Below are 20207 nucleotides of genomic sequence, written 5' to 3'. Positions count from 1 at the left end.
GCTTGCAAATAGCCGCGGGCTGTCAGAGATGGCAAAGAGGGTAGAACTGAGCAAATGCAAAGCCTTGGTTTCATTTCCAGATGACATGCAGCTTGTGCTTCTTCCCTACGCGACTCGGAATATTCGCAGTCTCAATCGCATATATGAATTCTTTGATGATCATCAACTCCTCAGCATGTTCACCTCGCCCGCCCGAAGTCTGCGATTTCTTGGTAAAAGTACTCCCATACACTCTCTTTACTGAGTCGAAGATTCAATAATCCTGTATGAGTCCCAGCTACAATGAGACTTTGGGACATCCAACAGTGCAACGTTCTTGAAATCTGATGATAGTTCAGGAAACGACAGCCAGGGTGAGCGACTACTAACACCCACTAGTCGATTGCTCAAGTTATCTCTTATTTTAAGGAAGTACCATTTCAATAAGGTCTCGTTATCTGTCTGTCTCGTTGGCATCTCCTGCCAGCAACAACTTGCACAAGATCACTTTTTGACCCTGCACAAATTCGAACAGCCATAAAGCTTTCGGCCGTTAACTTCGTGTGATGCTATCGGGTTTTCTCTTCCAGTGTGTTACGCCACGGTATTAGCGGATAGTCTAGTCGATCTACCCGAAATGAAACAACGTCTCTCCCTTCTTTCCCTTCTTTCCTTTCCTCTTCCCTGCCGAAGGCGCTTCACCATCGTTGGTAGTGTTGTCACCAGCAGCTCCTCCTTCGAAACGACCTGCACCTGCACTTACAGCAGCTCCGGCTGTTGCCTGTGCCTGTGCCGGTGTGGGCGTCAGCCCTCCGTTTCCCCATGGATTTACTACAGGTGTAGTGGTTCCCGAGCTGGAAGGTGAGCTGAGCCATCGCACCGAGCCGCGCGTGTTGAAGCCGGCCATCATCGTGTTCGGCTTTGGTGCGGCAGGTAACGAGGGGAAAGCGTCCTCCGTGGGACGCGGCGGAGCCATACCACGGGTGTTGTTGGTTTTCTGACGGATCGTGGACGCAGTCGTAGGAGGTGCTGCTGTTGGACGTACGGCGCTTGGGGTGGTGTTGGTAACTGTGGGCGCAGATGTATTGCCCCATGCAGGAACTGCTGTAGGTGCATTTGCGCGCGGAGCGCTCTTATCTGCTGCAACTGACAAGGCAGGAAATGGATCTTGACTTGTTCCCCGAGTAATGGCATTCCCCCATGAACCTTGTCTTGACACTGCTGAGCGGGATGACTGGGCTGTGCTCTTCTTCAAGGTCAACACCCTCCGGCCAGAACTTGCCGGGCCACTCGAGACGCCCGGGAGAGTGCCACTGGGACCGGGGAGGCTGGGATAATCTTCGTTGATACTGCGCCAATTGTTCCACGCCTGCAGCAGGGCCTGACGCTTCGTCTCGTCTTCATACAGATCTGCCAGTTCGCGGATGAGCTTACCCAGTTCAGAACTTGGACAGTCGAAAAGGGAGAAGAATGAGTCAATGAGGTTGTTTGCAGAGCTAGTGCCGCTGCGGAAGGCGGAGACATGGGTTCGAAACTGGGAAAGCTTGTTCTTGTCGTTCTTGAGGAGCGATGTGGCGCGGTCAGTTACTGCCTGGTGGCGCAACGCTCGTGCCTGCTCCTGAGGCGTCATGGCTGCAGCAGGTATAGGTCTGTCGTCGATGGCGAGATTTTCAACAGCAGGTAATGATGGGGTGGCTTGCGGAGACGCTGGCTGACGGCGTGCGATAGGAGTGTTTTGTGTCAATTGACCGCCAAAGTTCCTACTCGACACTGACTGAGAGCTTTGTATCGCAAGTTGGCGTTGGTAAGCCAGTTCTGCACGGCCAATTGGTTGAGCACTTGATACGGGCAATGGTTCGGCATTGGGATCACGACCTCTTCCGGCACCACGATTTGCTCGATCACCTCTTCGAGGCGGTTGGTAGGGCTCCCGAAGAGCAAAACCGGACAAATCGACAAGACGAGCGTCCCTACGAGCATCCTTAGAAAGCCCATTTGGGTGTTCGGATAATTGATGTGCTTTGAGATCCATCTCCGACTCGAAGACGTTCGTTTTGTTGGCCTGACATTCGGCGTCCAGGCAGACAAAATGGTCCGCTGCAAAATGTTTCTCCAGTTCTTGATAGTTGAGGTAGTACTGTGGATTTCTTCCACCGTTCCGTCTATCACAAATGTGGCACCTCTCATGTTTCTCTCGGCAGTGGGCATAAAGCTCGTCGTCTCCGTAGAATCTTTGTTTGCAAAACCCGCATTCAGGATGTCCCTTGAAGCCGGACTGATCAATGGCTCCTGGGTTGTCGTCGCCGAATTTCTCGTGCCTGCGTAACTCGCCAAACGTGAACAACTCGTGCTCATGCGTGAAAACTTTCTTGTTTCTCGTGCATAAATCGCACATGACCTTTCCATGCTTGGTTCTGACATGACGGTGCAGATCTGGCCAACCCAGGCATGCAACATCACAATCTTTGTCTGGACAATTGTATCGCAGTAGGAGAATGGTATCTTCTAGGATGATGTCCTTTTCGTACTTGATTCCCAGGTTTTCATCGATCTTGACGAATTCATTGTCCTTGAAGTCTTCGTACCGTTTCTCCGCATCGTCGGTAAAGATCACGAAAGGCGCTTCTGTCTGCACGCTGGTTAGTCTGCTGTTTAGAGAGTATACCTGAAAAAGAACTCACCCTGCAGTGTGCGCAAGCTCGTGTCTTATAAAGTGCCCTCAGCCTCAATGAGCAAATGTGGCAGGTTTGATGGTTGCAAGGAGCAATGGAGACATGCTCGATGGGACTGGCGCAGATGAAGCAGAGTTCCGCTTCTTCTGCGAGTTCAGGCTCCTTGTCATTCTCCCGAGGATGAGGTTCACTTGAATCGCCTTCGAATTCTGAGGCAGCTCCGGTCAGGCGCGCACCGAAGCCGCCTCCAGGTGGTCTTCCAGAGGTAGTTTCTGCTGTAGATTGAGGAGACAGTGGTGTTGAAGATGTGGCGTCTCTCCCATGTCCCCTAGCTCTGCCTCTGCCTCCTCTTGAACCTCTGGCCCCTCGATTTCCAGCTCCTCTACCTCGATTGTCAGGCGACTCTCGATCGTAGGATCCAGCACGGTTGTGCTGGTTTGAGCGATTGCCTCGGCCTCGATGTGCTCCGCGTGGTGAAGAGGTTGCTTCGGTGGCGGTCGCAGAGTTCGACATGTTTATGTGTGTGAGAATCGACAAGTCTGTAAGGAGGTGCAAAACTGGGTCCCCCTGTAGGAGTCGGGGGTTTATGCTGCGTTGAATGATGTCTTCAGCAGTGACGAACTCCAAGTTCCTTGCCCACCAAAATAATTCGCAGGTATAATAGTGGGGTAATCAATCATAGTTACTAAATATTTTATTAGGCCGGGCGACTTTCAGGGACACAACGAATAAAGCCATATTATTCGCCTTTAGCCGCTTTCTTTGGACAGTACTTTCTCCACAGGCATTTCAACACAGCCCGCGGCCGCTTTCTTTTTACAGCAATTCTACGGACACTTCTTCGCTACAAAGTCCGTTATGGGAATCGGCTTGGAAATTAGAGGTCGGTCTCGCACATTCCAGCTCATGGTCGAGTCACAGTACCTAGTAACTAAGTGAGTCACGATGGGTGTCTCCAAGACTGGGAAAAAGCAGCAAGGCGTTTCTGGTGGTTGTTTAGTCAGCGAGGCTGAGCACTCCTTTCGGATGCCTGGCTGCTCGTTAAGGGAGAGCCACATAACAGCCCACACGCAGCTGAATCATCTATCTCATATTTCCATCTATGCTTTGATCGTTTAGCTGTCGTGACCCAAAGCCATGCCGGAGCGCGTGCGAGTAAATCAAACCTCGTCCGAAGATTTTGACCAACTAATCCGAATTATCCCTTTATGGATCAAACGCCCAACTTCGTTCCCAATCCTGTGCCGCTCAAAACTGGCTCATTAAATCACCGTGGAAGAAGGCAAAATGGGAATTTTGATGTCCTCAGCTTGCCCAAGAATTGTTTCCAGGTGTACCATCAAGTCTTTATTCGTCAGGGTTATACATTTGCTGCGAAATCAATTTGGTCATGGTGAACATGTGGACCTTGTCTTGCTTGAAAACGTCTCGCATCCTCGCGTCGCAGATGATGTAACGCTTGTCGCTGGGATCTTGAAGATCATTCGCTTTGATGTACGCCCATATGCGTTTGGTGGTCTCTGGCCGTGACAGCTATTTGAGATTTAGCATTAGCATAATCGGGAGGGGGGTTAAATGCTCACCTGGGTTGCCCCATCGAATAGATTTGACAATGCTTGCGAAAGATTGAGCGGCTTCTGTGTCATATTAGTGCTAGTAAACACCCTTATATCACCACAACGTACGTGGAAACCGGTTTCTCGCTTGGGTTTTTGCTTGCGCTCGTCTCCTTCGATCTCCGAGTCATCCGACCCAGTCACTCGCTCCTTCTTCGTCCTCTTCTTCTTTTTGACAGGAGCTGTCTTCCGATTCGCTCCACCGCGGGTAGGCCGAGCCAATTTGTCTTCTTCAGCTTGTAGACGAGCTGCGTAGGCAGCATCTGCGTCGAGGACCGATTTCTGTTTTTTCTTTGGAGGCTGTGCGTCTATACCATCGAGAACATCCTCGCTTTCTGCCTCACGTTTGGCGGGTGAGCTCGAGGATTGTGCGGAAGAATGATGGATGCCATTAGTCTGAGGGGCAGGTTCGACAGCTTCGTTTGTCTCAACTGACTGAACCACAGTAGTCTCGCCATTTCGCTTCGCATTCGCGAGATCGAATCTCTCGCCAATCAACTCCCTGATAGCATTCTACGCTTTGTCAGTCCGTGGTTGTTCCCTCTTGAACCCAGCTGTACGCACCTTCTGCGGCGTGATGTCATATTCAACTTGATCCTGTATGCCTTGCCGAATCCCCTTAACCGATATAGTCGTAAGATCAGCCCTCTCGAGGATGGAATCAATGATGGTGATGTACGCCGCGCGGACCTCTGGCGGTACTGGCAAGGGTCAGCAAGATCAGGTCAAGGAGTGCGATCCCAGAGCAACTTACACGACATGACGACTGAAACAAGCAAGGAACGAGATACAGATTGGATCAAGCGGGCAAAGGTCGAGCTAGCGAATGTCGATATTGGATAGGGTCATGCCACAGTCAGAGTAAAGTCATGCGCCATCCGCTCCCTCCAACTTGGACCAAAGTGCATCAATGCCGTCGGAGTTGCGCTGAGCAACCACCAACTAGTCAGATATGCGAGAGGAATGACTCTATTCGTTAAATAGAATGGTAGAGGAGCCGAGTCAATCACAACCGCCTCAGCAGATCAAGGCCTGTGATGCGCCCGACGAAACATAGAAGGCTGGAGAAGGTGCGGAGTGAAGATGCGGGATTCACAGTTGCTCGCGCAAGGGCACATGCGGGTGACTAAGCTCCTGCACGTGACCATGAAATCTTGGCGATATCCACAATTCTAGGTCACCCACTTGAAGTTTCGTGACAGTTGCTCGTTTGCGCCTTGAGGGATCATTTCTGTGCGTCGACGACAATTCCCTTTCGAACCATTTCACCTGTGCAGTCGGAAAAGCATACCGCAATCATGGCTCCAGGATTCGACCAGCTCTCCGACCACGATTTCGAAGATGAAGCAGAGAACATCGACTTCAGTGACCTCAAAGAACGATATGATGTGCGCATGGAGGAAGGCCTCGACACTTTTGTCGTATGTACAGGTGCAGAAGGACTTTCGAATGCCATGCTGACTAGCTAGGTTATCGATGGCCTCCCAATCGTGAACCAAGAACAAAAATCAAAACTCGTCAAATTCTTGCTCAAGAGGCTAAACTCTGTTGGGCGCATAAAAGATGGCGAGGAGTCAGTCTTCATGCCCATGAATGAGCAGGGAATGTCCGAAGGGTATGCTGCCATATATATATCTCTTGTTTATAACCTACTAATTGTACCACAGTTTCGCCTTTGTCGAGTATCAAACTCCAGAACAGGCCATCGCAGCCACCAAACAATTGCACGGAACAGCCTTGGACAAAAGACACACACTGGCAGTGAACAAGCTTACTGACATTGAAAAATATGGCAGAGAAGGAAGGATAGATGAAGAATATGTCCCTCCTGAGATCGAACCATTTGTAGAGCATGAACATCTCAGATCATGGCTCTTTGATCCTCAAGCTCGAGATCAATTCGTCATGTTCCGAGGAGACAACGTGGGAGTTTTCTGGAACAACAAAAAGGAACCTCCCGAGCCCATCGTCGACCGCAAACACTGGACACAACTCTTTGTTTCGTGGTCGCCACAGGGGACGTACCTTGCTTCTATTCACCAGCAAGGTGTTCAATTATGGGGTGGCCAGTCTTTCAAGAGAATTAGACAGTTCCCCCATCCCTTTGTCAGCCTGATCGAATTTTCACCGGGTGAATCATACTTGACCACCTGGTCTAATCAGCCCATCACCGTGGAAGAAGGGAAAGGGCCTCTCACCATCGACGAAGAAGGCAAGCACATCGTCGTCTGGGACATCACCACGGGCAAACCACTCCGATCTTTTGTCGCACACGACCTCACGCCTCCCCCAGGCGCGGACCCAGCAGCCATCCCACCAAAAGCGAAAGTCCAATGGCCAGCGTTCAAATGGTCTGCGGATGAAAAGTACGTTGCGAGGATGAAGCCTCATGAGAGCGTCTCGATCTACGAACTTCCCAGAATGAACCTCCTGGACAAGACATCTGTCAAGGCTGAAGGAATCATGGATTTTGAATGGGCCCCCTCCACGACCCAACGGGAAGGAATCAAGACCTACGAATCACTCCTCTGCTTCTGGACCCCCGAGATCGGCTCTAACCCTGCGAAGGTGGCATTGATGTCCGTCCCGTCCAAGGAGATTGTGAGAACTCGGAATCTCTTCAACGTCACCGACGCAAAACTCCACTGGCAGTCTGAAGGGAAGTTCATCTGTGTCAAAGTAGACCGCCACTCCAAATCCAAGAAATCTAACGCCACGAACCTTGAAATCTTCCGCATCAGAGAAAAGGGCGTCCCTGTCGAAGTTGTCGACTCTCTCAAGGATACCGTCATTAACTTCGCGTGGGAACCCAAAGGTGATAGATTTGTGCTGATCACCGCGGGGGAAGCAGTTGCTGGCAGTAACGTCCTGCCCAAAACATCCGTCTCTTTCTTCGCTCCCGAGAAGATCAAGGGTCCCGGTACTGGAGCGTTCAAGCTTGTGCGCACATACGATAAGAAAAATTCCAACGGCATCTACTGGTCGCCCAAAGGTCGATTCGTAGTCGTTGCCACAGTCAGTGTGCAACAGCATTCGGACATTGACTTTTATGATCTGGACTACGAGGGCGAAAAATCCGAGACCGATGTTGCTGCCAATCTAAATGCGAACCTCATGTTGATGAATAGTGAGGATCACTATGGTATGACGGATGTGGATTGGGACCCCACGGGGAGATATGTGACTACGAGTGCTAGTGTGTGGACTCATCAGGTAAGAAAACCTGTTTCAATCTCCCACCTTTCGGACACAAGTCCAAGCAGCAAAGTTTTGAAATGCTAACGTGACGATGATGGTTGTCTAGATGGAAAACGGCTGGCGGCTATGGACCTTTTACGGCTCCCTCCTCTCCGAACACCCGACCGAGAAATTCAAACAATTGATCTGGCGGCCGCGGCCACCTACCTTGCTCAGCAAAGAAGAACAGCGCACCATCCGCCGCAACCTGCGCGAATACTCGAAAGAATTCGACGAGCTGGACAAGGAGATGGAAGAAGGAGCGAACCAGGCCGTCATCGACGCGAGACGGAGACTGTACATGGAGTGGTACAGCTGGGTGGCGAGGGAGAAGGAGCTGTTGAGACAGGAGAGAGAGGAGCTCGGCTTGAAGGATCCGGACGAGGAGTTGGCGCTCCAGCGGACCAGAAGTGTGGAAGAAGAGGGCGAAAAGGTTGTTGAGGAGGTGGTGGAGGAGGTGATTGAGGAGACAGAGGAAGTTGTGCAGTAAAACAACAAAAACCCTTGTCAGGTCATCGAGATGAGGGTGGTCCTTTTCCCTGGATTTGACTTCATATCGAAGGCAGAGTATGAGTTTACTTGCATTTGGATGGCTCTCGTATCGTCAATCATGGAACGGTCTAGCAATGCGTGAATGATAGATCTTATGCGGAAGTGTCCATCTGGGATACTTACTCCTGCAGAGCATGACAAACGAGTTCTCAACAGGGCTTCCCAAATACGGGAAATGAGGATCTCCGATTCACATGTCTGTAAAGCAAATCAAGGTTCTCTACCTGAAGTCTCGCAACTCGATCTCTATTTTCCCATTCGACGCGTCAAGCGAATCATCTGGTCTCTGAGACTTTCGTTTCCAAAATGAAGGCCTGGACTGTTCAGCTTTTCCAATCCCAGCAAGCAACCCACAGGAACAGAGCAATTCGTTGACATATTCGCACAGCATAGCCTGGCATGACATGACTCTCTCATCATCAGTCTCCTGAGCATTGCGTCTGCAACCCCGGTTTTGTAGCACATCAGTCTCCGGAGCACGATGCTCATACCCCATTTTCTTGCTCCTTCATTCCCTCTTCTACATCTCTTAGCTGATCCAGATTGATGCGGCACTCTTCCATCTTCTTGGACCAGTAGAACAGATCTTGACTGGCAGCGGCATGTTTCTTGCTGTTCAACGGCGCCTCAATGGCATCATATTTCTCCCAAGCCTGGGCGTGCTTGCTCTTTGCCTCTTCGAATTGGTCCATCAGAAGTTTCTTGACATTAGCAAGGGCATGCCAGGGGTTGATCTTGGGACGTAGAGTGGGTTCCTCTAACATTGCGTCTTTCATGAGCTGTGTAATTTGAGCCGTGAAATCAGTCTTTTCAGCAGCGGGGGCAGAGGTGGAGCGTGTAGCGTGGGTAACTTGTTTCGATTTTCTTCCTGTGAGACGTTGACAGACAGTACAGTTACCAATATGCTCGGGGTCGCCATGACGATGCAGAACATTTTGAGCTTCCTTTGACACTTGAACTCTTGCTGATCTTACGGGCTGGCTCATTGTGATATCGGGCAAGATGTATGCTGAAGTCATGTTTTCGTCAAGGGACGGCCGGCGCCGTCGGCGTGAGGTATTTGATGCAGCGGTTGGGTCTTCAATGACGCTGTTTTCGGTGTCATGTACAGTGGGTGGCTGGTAGGATTGGGCTTTGCTTTTGGCAGTGATATCCGACTTGCTTGTCGGTCGCTTTTCTGAGACCGGGGACATCGCTCCGTTGACGACAGGAGAGAGCACTCGGGCGTCGTCAGAGTTTGTAGTCTTTGGGGCATCTTTAGTGTCCGCAGACGTGTCTCTCATGGAACTCCTTCGAACAGGGGATCTGGGGGGAGACGACATGGATCTGCTGATATCAAACAGTTCTTCCTCCACGCGAGACTTTGCTTTGCTCTTCTTTGCCGAAGTGTTTTGTTTCTTGGTCGTAGCACGGAGCAGTCTAAGCTCAAGTAGGGCTTCATCACGTTCGCGGGTTAGGGAATTGATGGTTTGCATGGCCTCATTGAGATCGCGTTGGAGAGTGCGTAAAGACGCGACGATCTGTTTCTCATCGGCGGGGATGCTGTAGTGGATCTGGACATTTGGCAGGGAACCGTGGTCTGGCATGATCTGAGAAGTATTGGGAATATTGGTGGGCAGCATGAAGGACTGGCTGGGATTCTGCGACTTGGACGAAGCAACTCTGCTGAAGCGAGTGGACTTCTTGACACGATCGAACTGTGGAGATGTCGAACCAGGAGTGTACATGACCTGAAGGGTGATCAGTTATGTTCTCCGGGAATGTAAAGTATATCTACCTGGTAATCCCCAATGAAGGCCTCATGGGAATGAATGCTGCTATAATTTGTGTTCATTGTGCCGTGATCGAACCTCGAAGGAGCCATGGCTCGTCCTGTAGGATGTTGGGAGTAAGATACCGGAGCAATCGAGGATAGGTCGTTTTGAAGGACCAAGTCTTTAAGAGTGGAAAAGACATGTGCCTCGAGGTTTGTGTTTGTTATGGGATTTCTGGAAGGGGAAAGGGCGGGCGCGGCTAAAAGAGGCAACATATCCGGCGCCTGTTGAGCCAAGCCACTGGCAGTTCAAGCACCAAGTGAGCGCCTAGAGCTTCAGCCTTGCCGCTACTGCTGGACTTGCCCAGTGGCAGCCTTGCCAGTCCCTCTCTGTTAGCCCATTAGCAGCAGACATGGTCAAACCCATCCTCACTGTGGGTATGGTTCGCTCGCTACAATCATCTTCCTAGGTACGCAAAAAAACTTTATGTACAGGAAAGCATCGTTTGCGGGGAAGGTGGCCTCGAGTGAGACGGTCCACTAGAGCTGACTCAAAAATCTACGAGGAGCGTCAGGAAGCGAAGCGAGACTCGATACAACGACAGCCCTTTGACTCGGCAGAAACGATCTCAAGATGGACAAAAATCTAGGCAATGGTGGACGAGTGGTTAACCGACCAGACGTTTCATCGGGCGTTCTATTTATTCGTAAACTTCTTGTGATGAGCCAAACCCAGAGTTGCAGCTGGACGCGGGATTACGCTACGCGAACAGAAAAGGCGGGTGCGTCGGGGCGGATCCTGGCTGCGTGTCTCAGCGTCTTCTGGCCCTCACAGGCCCTGGGAAGCCACAGCCTACCGCCTATCCAGGCTATCCGCCCTACCATGGCCCGCCGAACCAATCCGCCGCTGCTATGCCCTCACTGCCCTGGGTGGATGAGCACAAGCCTGCCACTCGCCTCCGCCGCTGGAGGCTGACGGCATGCGCTACTTCTCTGATCTGAACCTTGCTTCTGCCAACTCCAAAGGCTCTTCGAGGCCGCCCACTGCCACAGCTGGCAACCGTCAAAGGATCTCACCACACTTTTGCATTTGCATACGTATGCTTGAGTCCATTGTCTCTGCTTCAATTTCCCCGTAGTGCATCATTCCCTTGCTTGTATCACCACTTACGAATCTGTCTGTGAGAAAATTCTCCGCTTGACAGCTTGTGCGAACCTGCTGTACCTCCTCTGAACCTTGCGATTTTACGAGTACATCCGTGTCCAACTTTGACCAACGTGATCAAATGTCCCGATAACAAGGCCTCAGCGCTCACTTCCACGAGATTTGATCTTCTTTCACCACCAGCCACCGCCATGGCGGTCAGTTCACCTATAAAGATGCTAGACAAACGCAGCGTACATGTGAATCGATTAGCTTCGAGGCAGGGACCACCGAAAGATGGCGATGGAGGTGGAGGCAGAGGCGGAGGGATGGGTGGAAGTGCTGTAATAGTCGGCGTAAGTCCCCTAAACGTTGGCTACGAGCACACTATCTAATTGCTCCAGATCGTTGCTGCCGTTGGAATCCTCCTCACTGCTTGTGTGGTATTTTACATAATGCTGCGGAGGTGGAGGGTACAAGGCAAGAAGCCCAAGTACATTCCCACGAAATTTTTGAAGAGCAAATGGCAGACCTGGCAACCGGCCGGGAAATACAAGGCCGTCCGCAACCGAGAACTTACATCCACCAACACGGCGTACAATGGCAATGACATCGGCGGCGAAGCAGGAACTGGGGCAGGAGTCGATCGCAATACCAGCGTTCGCAGCGTCATGACGCTTCCGGCATATTCGAGGACGCCAAAGGACACCGAACAAGTAATTGGGCGAGAAGGCGAAAGAGCTGGCATGGACACAGTGGTGGAATTCCCAGAGACGGCCGACGAAGAAGAGACCCGTCGCGAAGACCAGATGGAGTCATTGTACCAAATTCGACTGGCACGCCGCCGCGAAATTGCGGAACGAGAAGAACGCCGGCGAGAGCGAAGAGAAGCTCGCGAGAGAGGAGATACGGCTAGATTAGAGGAGCTGAGGCGAGAGTCCCGGCAGCGAGCAAACGAGAGTACTGCTTCCCTCAATGGTGGTGTGAGTGTATCTGCAGCCACCTTGATTGCCGAACATCAGTCTCGCGGACGAGAACGAAGGGTATCGAGCGTGGCATATGCTGCACTGGGAGAGGTACGACATGACGGTACCCGGATTCGAGCAAACAGCAATGACTCTGAGCGAGGCGGACTACTAAGTGGAGCAGCTCCTATGGGCGAAGCTGGTGGACGCCCTCGTCTCCTGTCCGACGCTACATCTCTACACAGCCGCGAACGTTCAAACAGCGCAGTGAGTGTGTCAACGATGGGGTCTGACATGGAACCTCAACCGACACCAGGCTCAACCATTCCCGACGACACCCACCGGCGCCAAAGTGACGAGCCCCAAAGCGGCGGTACGTCCAACTCTTCCCCCACCGCCAACAGATTCACTCCTGATGAAAGCACCGGATCAGACGACATTGGGGAATCACGTATCCCACTACCTCCCGACATTGGTGATGTAAATCAGCCACCCGACTACGAGTTCCTGGACTGGGGCGATGCTCCCTCCTACGAGGCTGCTGTTGCTCGTCGCGCAGCTAGCAATGCAAGTCGTGCTGCGGGTATTCCGAGCAGGGCTCCCACCAATGCAAGCGTTGCTCCTCAACTGCCACAGCTCAATCTTCCTCGGATCAGGGTATCTGGGGCCACAGAGCCCAACACGCCTGTATCGCCGGAAGTGCAATCGGCTTCTGCATCCAATACTGGAGATACACCAATCTCGCCTGTGGCAACGACGAGCATGCATACAGTGGTCGAGCATCCAAGTATGGAAACGACCTCTAATTCTGCAGATGCGCATCAGAATTGAGGAGTTTGTACATGAGATGGTAGACGATGTAATTGGGTCAGCGGGTCCTTCCTCAAAATAGGGCAACAAAGGTCTATTATGGAAAATGTGAGCATGAAATTTATGATGGGGTTGTCATATTTGGAACATGTACCGCGAACATGTACCGCATTGCATGAAAGCGCGGCGCTGGGGGTATCTTGTCGCTACTCGACTTGGGATGTCCGAGGGCAACAAACAATGTAGTGGTCATATTCAATTTGAATATTGGTGTTCTTGTCACCAAGCAATTCCACATCTTGTGGATCGATTTGTTGCTGCAATCTTTTCTCCTTTGTATACGATTCAACTCACTAAGCTTACTCACTATCGTAGATAGTAGGTATGTAGGAGGCATGTGCTAATCTCGGGTAGTCACATGTGTCCTCAAAGAAGGGTACAGCATCATCTTCATGAGAAATCATCCGAGCACGGATAGGCACAGTCCAAGGTAAACAGAGATGGCAGGGAAGCGATTAAAATCCAGATAGGAAGAGGGAAGTAACAACGGATTGGTTGATAGACATTTGTTCCCACTTCAGCAATGCTATGAAGGAAATAAAATCGAAGACCCTTGTGGAAGGGTGCCCCGGGGTGTGTCTTTGGTGCTGCCCCGATCTAGTCGGATCTATTGTTTCGACATCAGGGGAATGGTCGGTTTTCCAGACTGCCATAATATTAACAGCCGTCATCGACTCTCTTGCTTTTTGTGGGACGACCGCCGACGAGGCTTCATACACTCCTTGGCTAGTTGTCGAAAGCACATCTCTGCCTGGGTAGACCAATTTTTTGATCTCTCCATCGGGCGCCCAACATGAGATTCTCCCAGCCCATCACCTATCGGACAATACCCTCGAATCTCGTCTTGAACCACTTGATCGAATCGTCCTTAGAGACCTGGTGGCTGCGTCCCACCTTGCTCTTGCAGCGTCTCCTCCTGGCAACTCTCGCTCCGGGTCTGCCCATGCAACAGTAGAAATCCATCCCGTAAATCCCAATGGCCGGGTCGTACTTGATTCCCAAATCGATGTGCTCGGAGATGCCGAAGCCGAAGTTTCCGGTCTCGCTGAAGTTCTTCTTCCTCAGTTCGTATTCCTTGACTTTCAGGCCGCGTTCGAGGATTTCTTCGGCCTTGGGCCCACGGACGGTGACATGGACGGCGATCTTTTCGTTGCGACGGATGCCGAAGGAGCGGACGGTGTAACGGGCTTTGCCTGTGCGAAACCTTGTTAGCACGAAGGGAGCAGGAGTTCGACTGAAGGATACAAGGGCGTACTGTAGACAGGAGTTTGACCCGACAGTTGTTCCAACACCTTTGCAGCACGGGTGAGACGATCACCAGATTCGCCGACGGAAATGTTCAGCACCAGCTTCTCGATGCGCAGTTCGCGCATGGGATTTGAGCTCTTGTCGTTGCCTTCCGCCATTTTGTCCAGAAAAATGGTGGTGTTAACGATTGCGACAGAGTACAAGTTTCGAGGGCGTTGGTGCTGGTGCGAAATTGAGAAAAAGCGAGAGGACACCGCAATTGACCGATTGTTCGAAATTCTGGTGGTGCGTCTGGGGTGGGCGTGGCTTGGCAAATGCCAAGAGACAGGAAATCCGACTAGGCTGCATTCGGAGCTGCGGCACCAATTTTTGTACAGTATGCTGCAGTCGCGCGACCAAGGTCAATTCCGCCGAACCACAAACAATAATACTACCAGCTACCAGTTCGGGCCTGCTTCGCTTCCTCTGATACAGGAGTGTTGTAGCCATCGTCTGGCAGGCGCAGTTGAGCTGCGGCTCTACACTTTGCGCAAATCTATTTTTTTGAGGCACAAGCAAAACAACTTCTGTTACATCGACGCTGTGAAAGAAGGTCAAGCCGCATTCGTGCGCAACGTGAGGCAAGATGGCCAACAAGCAGGGGAAGATGGTAAGCACTGACCGTACTCTCCATTCTTTCACGATTAACGGCTAACTTGTGTCTAGCAAAACCTGGTATGCTGGACCATTCCTACCATGACTTACAAGAAGCACTCTGACCACAGTGACAAGATTAATTACCGTATGCGAGTGACCATGAACGACGGCCGTCAAATGACTGGCCAAATGCTTGCATTCGACAAAGTGAGTCCTGCGCTCAATATCTCCATCAAGCCATCCTGGAACCTCCCTTCCTTGACCGAACGAATTGCTAACCATCCGTCCCTCGGTGACAGCACATGAACCTCGTCCTCGCCGACACTGAAGAATTCCGCAAAGTCAAACGCAAGCAGGCCAAAACCTCCGCTCCTGCAGCACCAGGCTCTGCAGCTGCGACCGTCGAGACCGAAGAGAAACGAACCTTGGGCCTTGTGATTCTGAGAGGAACGAATATCGTGAGCTGTTCGGTTGAAGGACCTCCTCCATCCGATCCTAGCGCTAGACTGGGACAATCTGCTCCGGGAGGGGCACCGACAACTCTGCAGGCTGGCACAGGTATCTCGAGACCTGCTGGCAGAGGTCTTCCCGTCGGGCTGGGTGGTCCTGTGGCAGGCGTTGGGATGGGTGGACCGCCACCACCGGGAGGAGTGCCACCTGGAGGCTTTGGGTTCCCGCCTCAACCGCCAGCGGGATTCCCAGGTGGAGCGCCGCCACCTGGATTCGCAGGAGCTGGAAGAGGTGGACTGCCTGGGCCTCCGGGAGGCCCACCTCCTGGCTTTGGGGGCCCTCCTCCTGGGTTCGGAGGACCACCTGGAGGTCCGCCAGCAGGTATGCCTCCGGGATTTCAAGGTGGACCACCAGGTCCTGGAAGAGGATTCCCACCTCCGGGATTCGGAGGGAGGTAAATGGGGGTATGTAATAGAGAGCAGGAAACGACCAATGAACATCCTACGCCCACACAGGGTTGGATCACAATATCGTTTCAACGAACAAAGATGCAAAACATCAAGGGTTGTCCACACTGCATTTGCACAGAAGAGGTTACATCAAAACCGGCAGATTCAGGACGCCCCATGGCTTCGTTGTTTCACCAGCTACTGCTATGTTGCTGTTGGGAGCATTGCCAGGCGGCAGCCCGTCGAGGCTAAGTGATCGGGCACGTCACATGGGAGACCAAGATTAAAAACAGCAGGCAAACTCCAAACTCATAAATCGACAATTGCGAACAAGAGCCGGCAACGGGATAACGCAGGACTAAAATCCCGGAGCGAACTAGCCCTTCCGTGATCATGGCTTCGTCTCAAGGTCTGCAGCAGCCAGCAAGCATCCCAGAAGGAATGGGTTGTTAAGTAGTAGCTCCCAATAGAGAGCAGTCACACGCTTTAAGAGAAGAAAGCAACGGAATGACACGCAAAGCAAAATTGTCTTTCTCTCTGGCTTGTAGGAATTTCTATAACGCTTGCCACGCCACAAGGAAAAGCGATCCTTGAAAGACATGATGATCGTAGCTCTGACCCTCCTCTGCCATAGTCAACGGCATCCACGGACCACCAGCCCCATCTTCTGAAGAGTCGACAGAATCGACAGAGGATTTCCAGTTCCCCGGGATTCTTACCTTTCTTGGAAGGTTTGACGCGTTTGCACAACAATTTTCCCTTCCCGCAGCGGCGCCACGAGGCTGCGACTTTGTCCATATACAAATAGTCTCAAGAGGTACTGTGTCTCATAGAGCGCGCAGGAACATGCCTCCGCCAACAAAGCGCCGGCGCACAGAGCCCACTGTTGTCGAAGAAATATCCTTTGACACAACTGCGCGCCATGAATTTCTGACCGGCTTCCACAAGCGCAAGTTACAGAGGGCGAAGCAGGCGCAGGAGGCTGCTGAGCGGAGGGCACGGGCGGAGAGAGTCGAGGAGCGGAAGAGGGTGAGACTACGCTCCTAGTATCAGTCTGTGGTATGCTTTGCTGTACTGACAACGTGCGTGCCAGCTACGAGAACAGCGAAAAGCCGAGCTCGAACGACACGTGCAGGAAGTGAATGCTTTGTTGAGACCGACTTTAGATCAGGATGAGGAGGACGATAATGGGGAGGGGGGTGAAGAGAACTCGGAAGAGGAATGGAGCGGCATCTCAGACTCGGAGCAACCCCTGCTCAATCATGAGACTGAATACGTCGACGAAGACAAGTACACCACAGTGACGGTTGAAGCAATGGATGTTTCGAGAGAAGGGCTGTCCAAGGCGGAGCAGCAGCGGGACGAGCATACCCAGCAACACAGTGAAGAAGCGTCAGAGGCCCCAGAAAATGGTCAAGGCAAGAAGCAGAAAAGCCAATGGACAAAAGATCGGCCAAGGGACATTAAGAAGCGAAAGAAGCGAAATTTTAGATACGAGAGCAGAGCGGAAAGGAAAGAGGCTCGTACAAAAGAGAAGGCCAGAAATCGGAAACAGGCTCGAGAACGAAGGGGTGATCGACGATAATGCTATTCTGGATTCTCTTTCAAGACCTTCAACGCTCGCATTCGGGTGTGCCGTTTATCAAATGCCCATGGTATCATAGGTATGGCCGTGCTCTTTGCATTGTGTTCCATGCACTTGCCAAACACAATCGCCAACACCAAGTATGTCGCCCACTCTAGATATTGCCCATGCTTTGCTCCAACTCCTGCAGTTCCTTCTGCAAATCCGCGTACTTCTTGGCCATTTCCTCGTACTTGTTCTCCCACTCGTCGCGTGCTTGCTCCAGTGCCTGGACTTTGCGCTCGAAGTGGCCAGCTTTGACATCGGTTTGTCGGAGTCTGAAGACGGAGTTGTTAGCAGGAATAATGTGTCCAACCACGGCCACGCATACTTCTCGTTGGTCTCCCTCAGGGTCTTGTCGGCCTGCTCAGCTTCCTCCTCGAGAACTTGGAGTTTCCGCTGAAGGGATTCATTTGCAGTGCTATGTTGTGCCGACTCGCCGGCAAGCGCCTTTGCTTCCTTGAGGCCTGTTTCGAGTTTCTCAACTTCGGCCTCGAGGAGTTGGTTGCGGTGGTTGAGAGAAGTGATCTCTTGTTCCTTTTGGAGGTTGTCTTGTTCGAGAGTCTTGACTTTCTGCTTGAGTTCTTCTGCTTTGGCCGCATTCTCATCCGCCTCAATGCGGAGAGAGTTCATTTTCTGTTGGAAATTAGCGAATACGGACGCCATGATGGGTGGATCGAAGATGAGATCGGGTGAGGAGGATGCCGGACTCGTTGGGTCTTTAGGGCACGAGGGATGAAGGATGGTGCGGGCTGTTTTGAACAGGACTGCAGCAGCCAAGTAGAATGTGACTGATTGAATGCGTTGCGGCAGAAGGCAGCCCTGAGTGAATTGCGTGGTGCCTGGGAGGAGCACGAGGGGGAAGGGTGCAGGTGCAGCAGAGGTGACTGGGACGTACCTCCTTGATCCGATCCATGGCGAATATTTCTAAAGGCTAAAGGTTCCCGGAATCGAGGTCTGGCAGAAAGGTAGATAGGTGAGAGCAATTGCGTTAAGTGATGTTGGAGATGAATGATACTTGATCGCAGGGAAAGGCTCAACTGGCGGTCACTGATGCATTCGCTAGGAGTCAGCTGCGGCGTAGAGGGGAAGTCATCGATGATCAGACCAATGACACCGGGCTCTCGCGGGCTCTCGCGGGCGTCTAGGGGTGAGGCTACGTGGGCTTTGGGTGGCTTGAGGCCTCGCCGTTTGCGCTCTAGGCCGCAAGGCCGGTTTCAGGCTCTAACGGTTCGATCGACCACTGCCAGGAGCCTCCCGGAACACGTTGCTGGGGGCAACCGCGTCAACAATTCAGTCCGCGTTTCTGGCACAGGAATCAATCTCCAACAATACTACTGCGTGTAGTCGATATCGACCGCAGACGATAATTACGATTCTCTGGACTAATCGACAGTATCTACCATGGCAAGTATTCTAGCCTCACGAGACCAAGAGAACATCATCCACGCGCAGCAGACCACAGCTGCTGGGAAGCCCTTGAACCAAACCACGCGGACCCTGCATCCTAAGACACCGGGAAATCTGAAGACTCCTTTTCGACTGGCGAAGAACGATGAGAACCGACCTGTCCTTCTCAATGGACAGAAGGCTTTGGGTAGAGATGGAGCCAGCAAGCTAGACAAGAGCACATTTGTTACACCTTTGATTCCACGCAACCGAGCACCGCTTGGAGTCAAGACGACCAACGCCAAAGCTCAAGCCTTTCAGACACCTGCTCCGGCTCCTCTCGCGACAAAGCGGCTTGGAACTGGCCCAAAGCACTCCGCAGCTCGCCACTCAGGCAGATCTAAGATCACAGTCGCGTCTTCGGAACCAGTTGATGGCGATCTTTTGGTGAAAAGAGATACACAAGAACAAGAGCCAGATTTTGGATACGCGCCACCACCACCAGTCGAGCTACCGGATCCGCCGATCGAGTTTGAAGAAGATGTGCTACTTACAGAAGAGCTGCGTGCCGGCTACGGAGTGGTCTACCCATACGGTTCCCCAAAAGATGAGAGCGGCATGTCGATTCGCCATAAAAAGGAAGAAGAGGAGTGGCAGAAATTCGATGCAGAACGTGTGAACAAAAGCCTCGAAGGCATTGCTGAGCCTGTGTTTCCTACACCTGGCAAACTAGACGCGGAGGTTGACAGCATGATTGCAGCAGGACCAAAGAAGAAACGACCAGAACTTTCAAGAGTTGACACGATGCAGGCGAAGTCTGCTGCTGCCGCGCTCTCTGGCTCACGATTGCATCTGCCTGCTGCTACCAGGAAAACTACCCAGGCATCAGAACAAAAGAAGAAAGCGATTCTTCCCGTCACGAGAGTCACGCAATCGACTCGACCACGACGCTTGTCATCATCTCGCACTACTCATACCGCCGTGTCTAAGAATACAATTGGGTTCCCCAAAGCAAAGAAGGCTCCCTCTATCATTCCCAGAAGTGCTGAAACTGGAAGATGTGGAATTACCTCAGCCTCCAAGCCCATCAAGATCTCGCAAGCGTCGATTCATCCACGCGATTTTCGTGATTTATACGGCTCACCACCTGAGGAAAGCGATATGTGGTTCCGGCTCAAGCAGTATGAGTTGCTGGAGCAAGACATGGCCCAGGATGAGGGTGATGATCTTGCCAATGACCTCTTCGAAACCGACTTCTTCCCTTTCGAAAATGCAAAGTTGGACGACGAGGACTTCCAACTACCCATACCTGAGTGAACACCGGTGCCCTTGTGGTCCTTGTCGGCGGCACAGGGTATATTACTTTGTTCGGATCCTTTACGACACTCGATGATTCATGATATTGATACCCGTTGATAGACATTGCCAGGACTTGGAGTGGTCAACGTGCGAACGCCTAATTGTGGACGGCGCTGGCCTTGCAAGAGGGAAAAGCTTGTTTTGTGCTATGGACGGTGGCTGCGTCTGTACAGAGAGTGCTGTTGGGACTATTTGATTTTGGAGACAGGCTTTTGTTGCTTGGGCAAACACAATTCTACCGCACCTCGCTCCCATCCGAACCTG

General features: G+C 51.9%; 9 protein-coding genes across 9 annotated transcripts; 5 read left to right on the top strand and 4 right to left on the bottom strand.

Annotated features, from left to right (window-relative positions):
- Nucleotides 1–607: 607 nt before the first annotated feature.
- Nucleotides 608–5028, bottom strand: Z520_10961 (uncharacterized protein; the record flags this gene model as incomplete). Its single annotated transcript, XM_016781452.1, has 8 exons — nucleotides 608–2608; nucleotides 2661–3190; nucleotides 3571–3725; nucleotides 4018–4184; nucleotides 4235–4288; nucleotides 4337–4780; nucleotides 4832–4968; nucleotides 5022–5028. The coding sequence occupies 8 exons, from the start codon at nucleotides 5026–5028 to the stop codon at nucleotides 608–610; spliced, it is 3495 nt and encodes a 1164-aa protein (XP_016627441.1).
- A 537-nt stretch (nucleotides 5029–5565) lies between these two features.
- On the top strand, nucleotides 5566–7994 carry Z520_10960 (eukaryotic translation initiation factor 3 subunit B; the record flags this gene model as incomplete). The annotated part of the gene is made up of 4 exons (XM_016781451.1): nucleotides 5566–5688; nucleotides 5737–5882; nucleotides 5935–7480; nucleotides 7572–7994. The coding sequence occupies 4 exons, from the start codon at nucleotides 5566–5568 to the stop codon at nucleotides 7992–7994; spliced, it is 2238 nt and encodes a 745-aa protein (XP_016627440.1).
- A 547-nt stretch (nucleotides 7995–8541) lies between these two features.
- Z520_10959 (uncharacterized protein) lies at nucleotides 8542–9920 on the bottom strand (the record flags this gene model as incomplete). The annotated part of the gene is made up of 2 exons (XM_016781450.1): nucleotides 8542–9786; nucleotides 9834–9920. 2 exons carry the CDS (start codon nucleotides 9918–9920, stop codon nucleotides 8542–8544), a joined length of 1332 nt encoding a protein of 443 aa, XP_016627439.1.
- A 1245-nt stretch (nucleotides 9921–11165) lies between these two features.
- Nucleotides 11166–12749, top strand: Z520_10958 (uncharacterized protein; the record flags this gene model as incomplete). Its single annotated transcript, XM_016781449.1, has 2 exons — nucleotides 11166–11309; nucleotides 11358–12749. The coding sequence occupies 2 exons, from the start codon at nucleotides 11166–11168 to the stop codon at nucleotides 12747–12749; spliced, it is 1536 nt and encodes a 511-aa protein (XP_016627438.1).
- Nucleotides 12750–13604: 855 nt separating this feature from the next.
- On the bottom strand, nucleotides 13605–14194 carry Z520_10957 (60S ribosomal protein L11; the record flags this gene model as incomplete). Its single annotated transcript, XM_016781448.1, has 2 exons — nucleotides 13605–13981; nucleotides 14044–14194. 2 exons carry the CDS (start codon nucleotides 14192–14194, stop codon nucleotides 13605–13607), a joined length of 528 nt encoding a protein of 175 aa, XP_016627437.1.
- A 467-nt stretch (nucleotides 14195–14661) lies between these two features.
- On the top strand, nucleotides 14662–15580 carry Z520_10956 (uncharacterized protein; the record flags this gene model as incomplete). The annotated part of the gene is made up of 3 exons (XM_016781447.1): nucleotides 14662–14685; nucleotides 14742–14879; nucleotides 14972–15580. 3 exons carry the CDS (start codon nucleotides 14662–14664, stop codon nucleotides 15578–15580), a joined length of 771 nt encoding a protein of 256 aa, XP_016627436.1.
- An 837-nt stretch (nucleotides 15581–16417) lies between these two features.
- Z520_10955 (uncharacterized protein) lies at nucleotides 16418–17156 on the top strand (the record flags this gene model as incomplete). The annotated part of the gene is made up of 2 exons (XM_016781446.1): nucleotides 16418–16600; nucleotides 16665–17156. The coding sequence occupies 2 exons, from the start codon at nucleotides 16418–16420 to the stop codon at nucleotides 17154–17156; spliced, it is 675 nt and encodes a 224-aa protein (XP_016627435.1).
- Nucleotides 17157–17310: 154 nt separating this feature from the next.
- Nucleotides 17311–17861, bottom strand: Z520_10954 (uncharacterized protein; the record flags this gene model as incomplete). The annotated part of the gene is made up of 2 exons (XM_016781445.1): nucleotides 17311–17473; nucleotides 17527–17861. 2 exons carry the CDS (start codon nucleotides 17859–17861, stop codon nucleotides 17311–17313), a joined length of 498 nt encoding a protein of 165 aa, XP_016627434.1.
- A 738-nt stretch (nucleotides 17862–18599) lies between these two features.
- On the top strand, nucleotides 18600–19901 carry Z520_10953 (uncharacterized protein; the record flags this gene model as incomplete). The annotated part of the gene is made up of 1 exon (XM_016781444.1): nucleotides 18600–19901. One exon carries the CDS (start codon nucleotides 18600–18602, stop codon nucleotides 19899–19901), a length of 1302 nt encoding a protein of 433 aa, XP_016627433.1.
- Between the last annotated feature and the right edge of the window lie 306 nt (nucleotides 19902–20207).

The sequence above is a fragment of the Fonsecaea multimorphosa genome (genome assembly GCF_000836435.1).
Source record: "Fonsecaea multimorphosa CBS 102226 unplaced genomic scaffold supercont1.34, whole genome shotgun sequence".
Lineage (NCBI taxonomy): Eukaryota > Fungi > Ascomycota > Eurotiomycetes > Chaetothyriales > Herpotrichiellaceae > Fonsecaea > Fonsecaea multimorphosa.
Note: the sequence above shows the minus strand (reverse complement) of the source record. Positions and strands in the feature narration are given on the sequence as shown.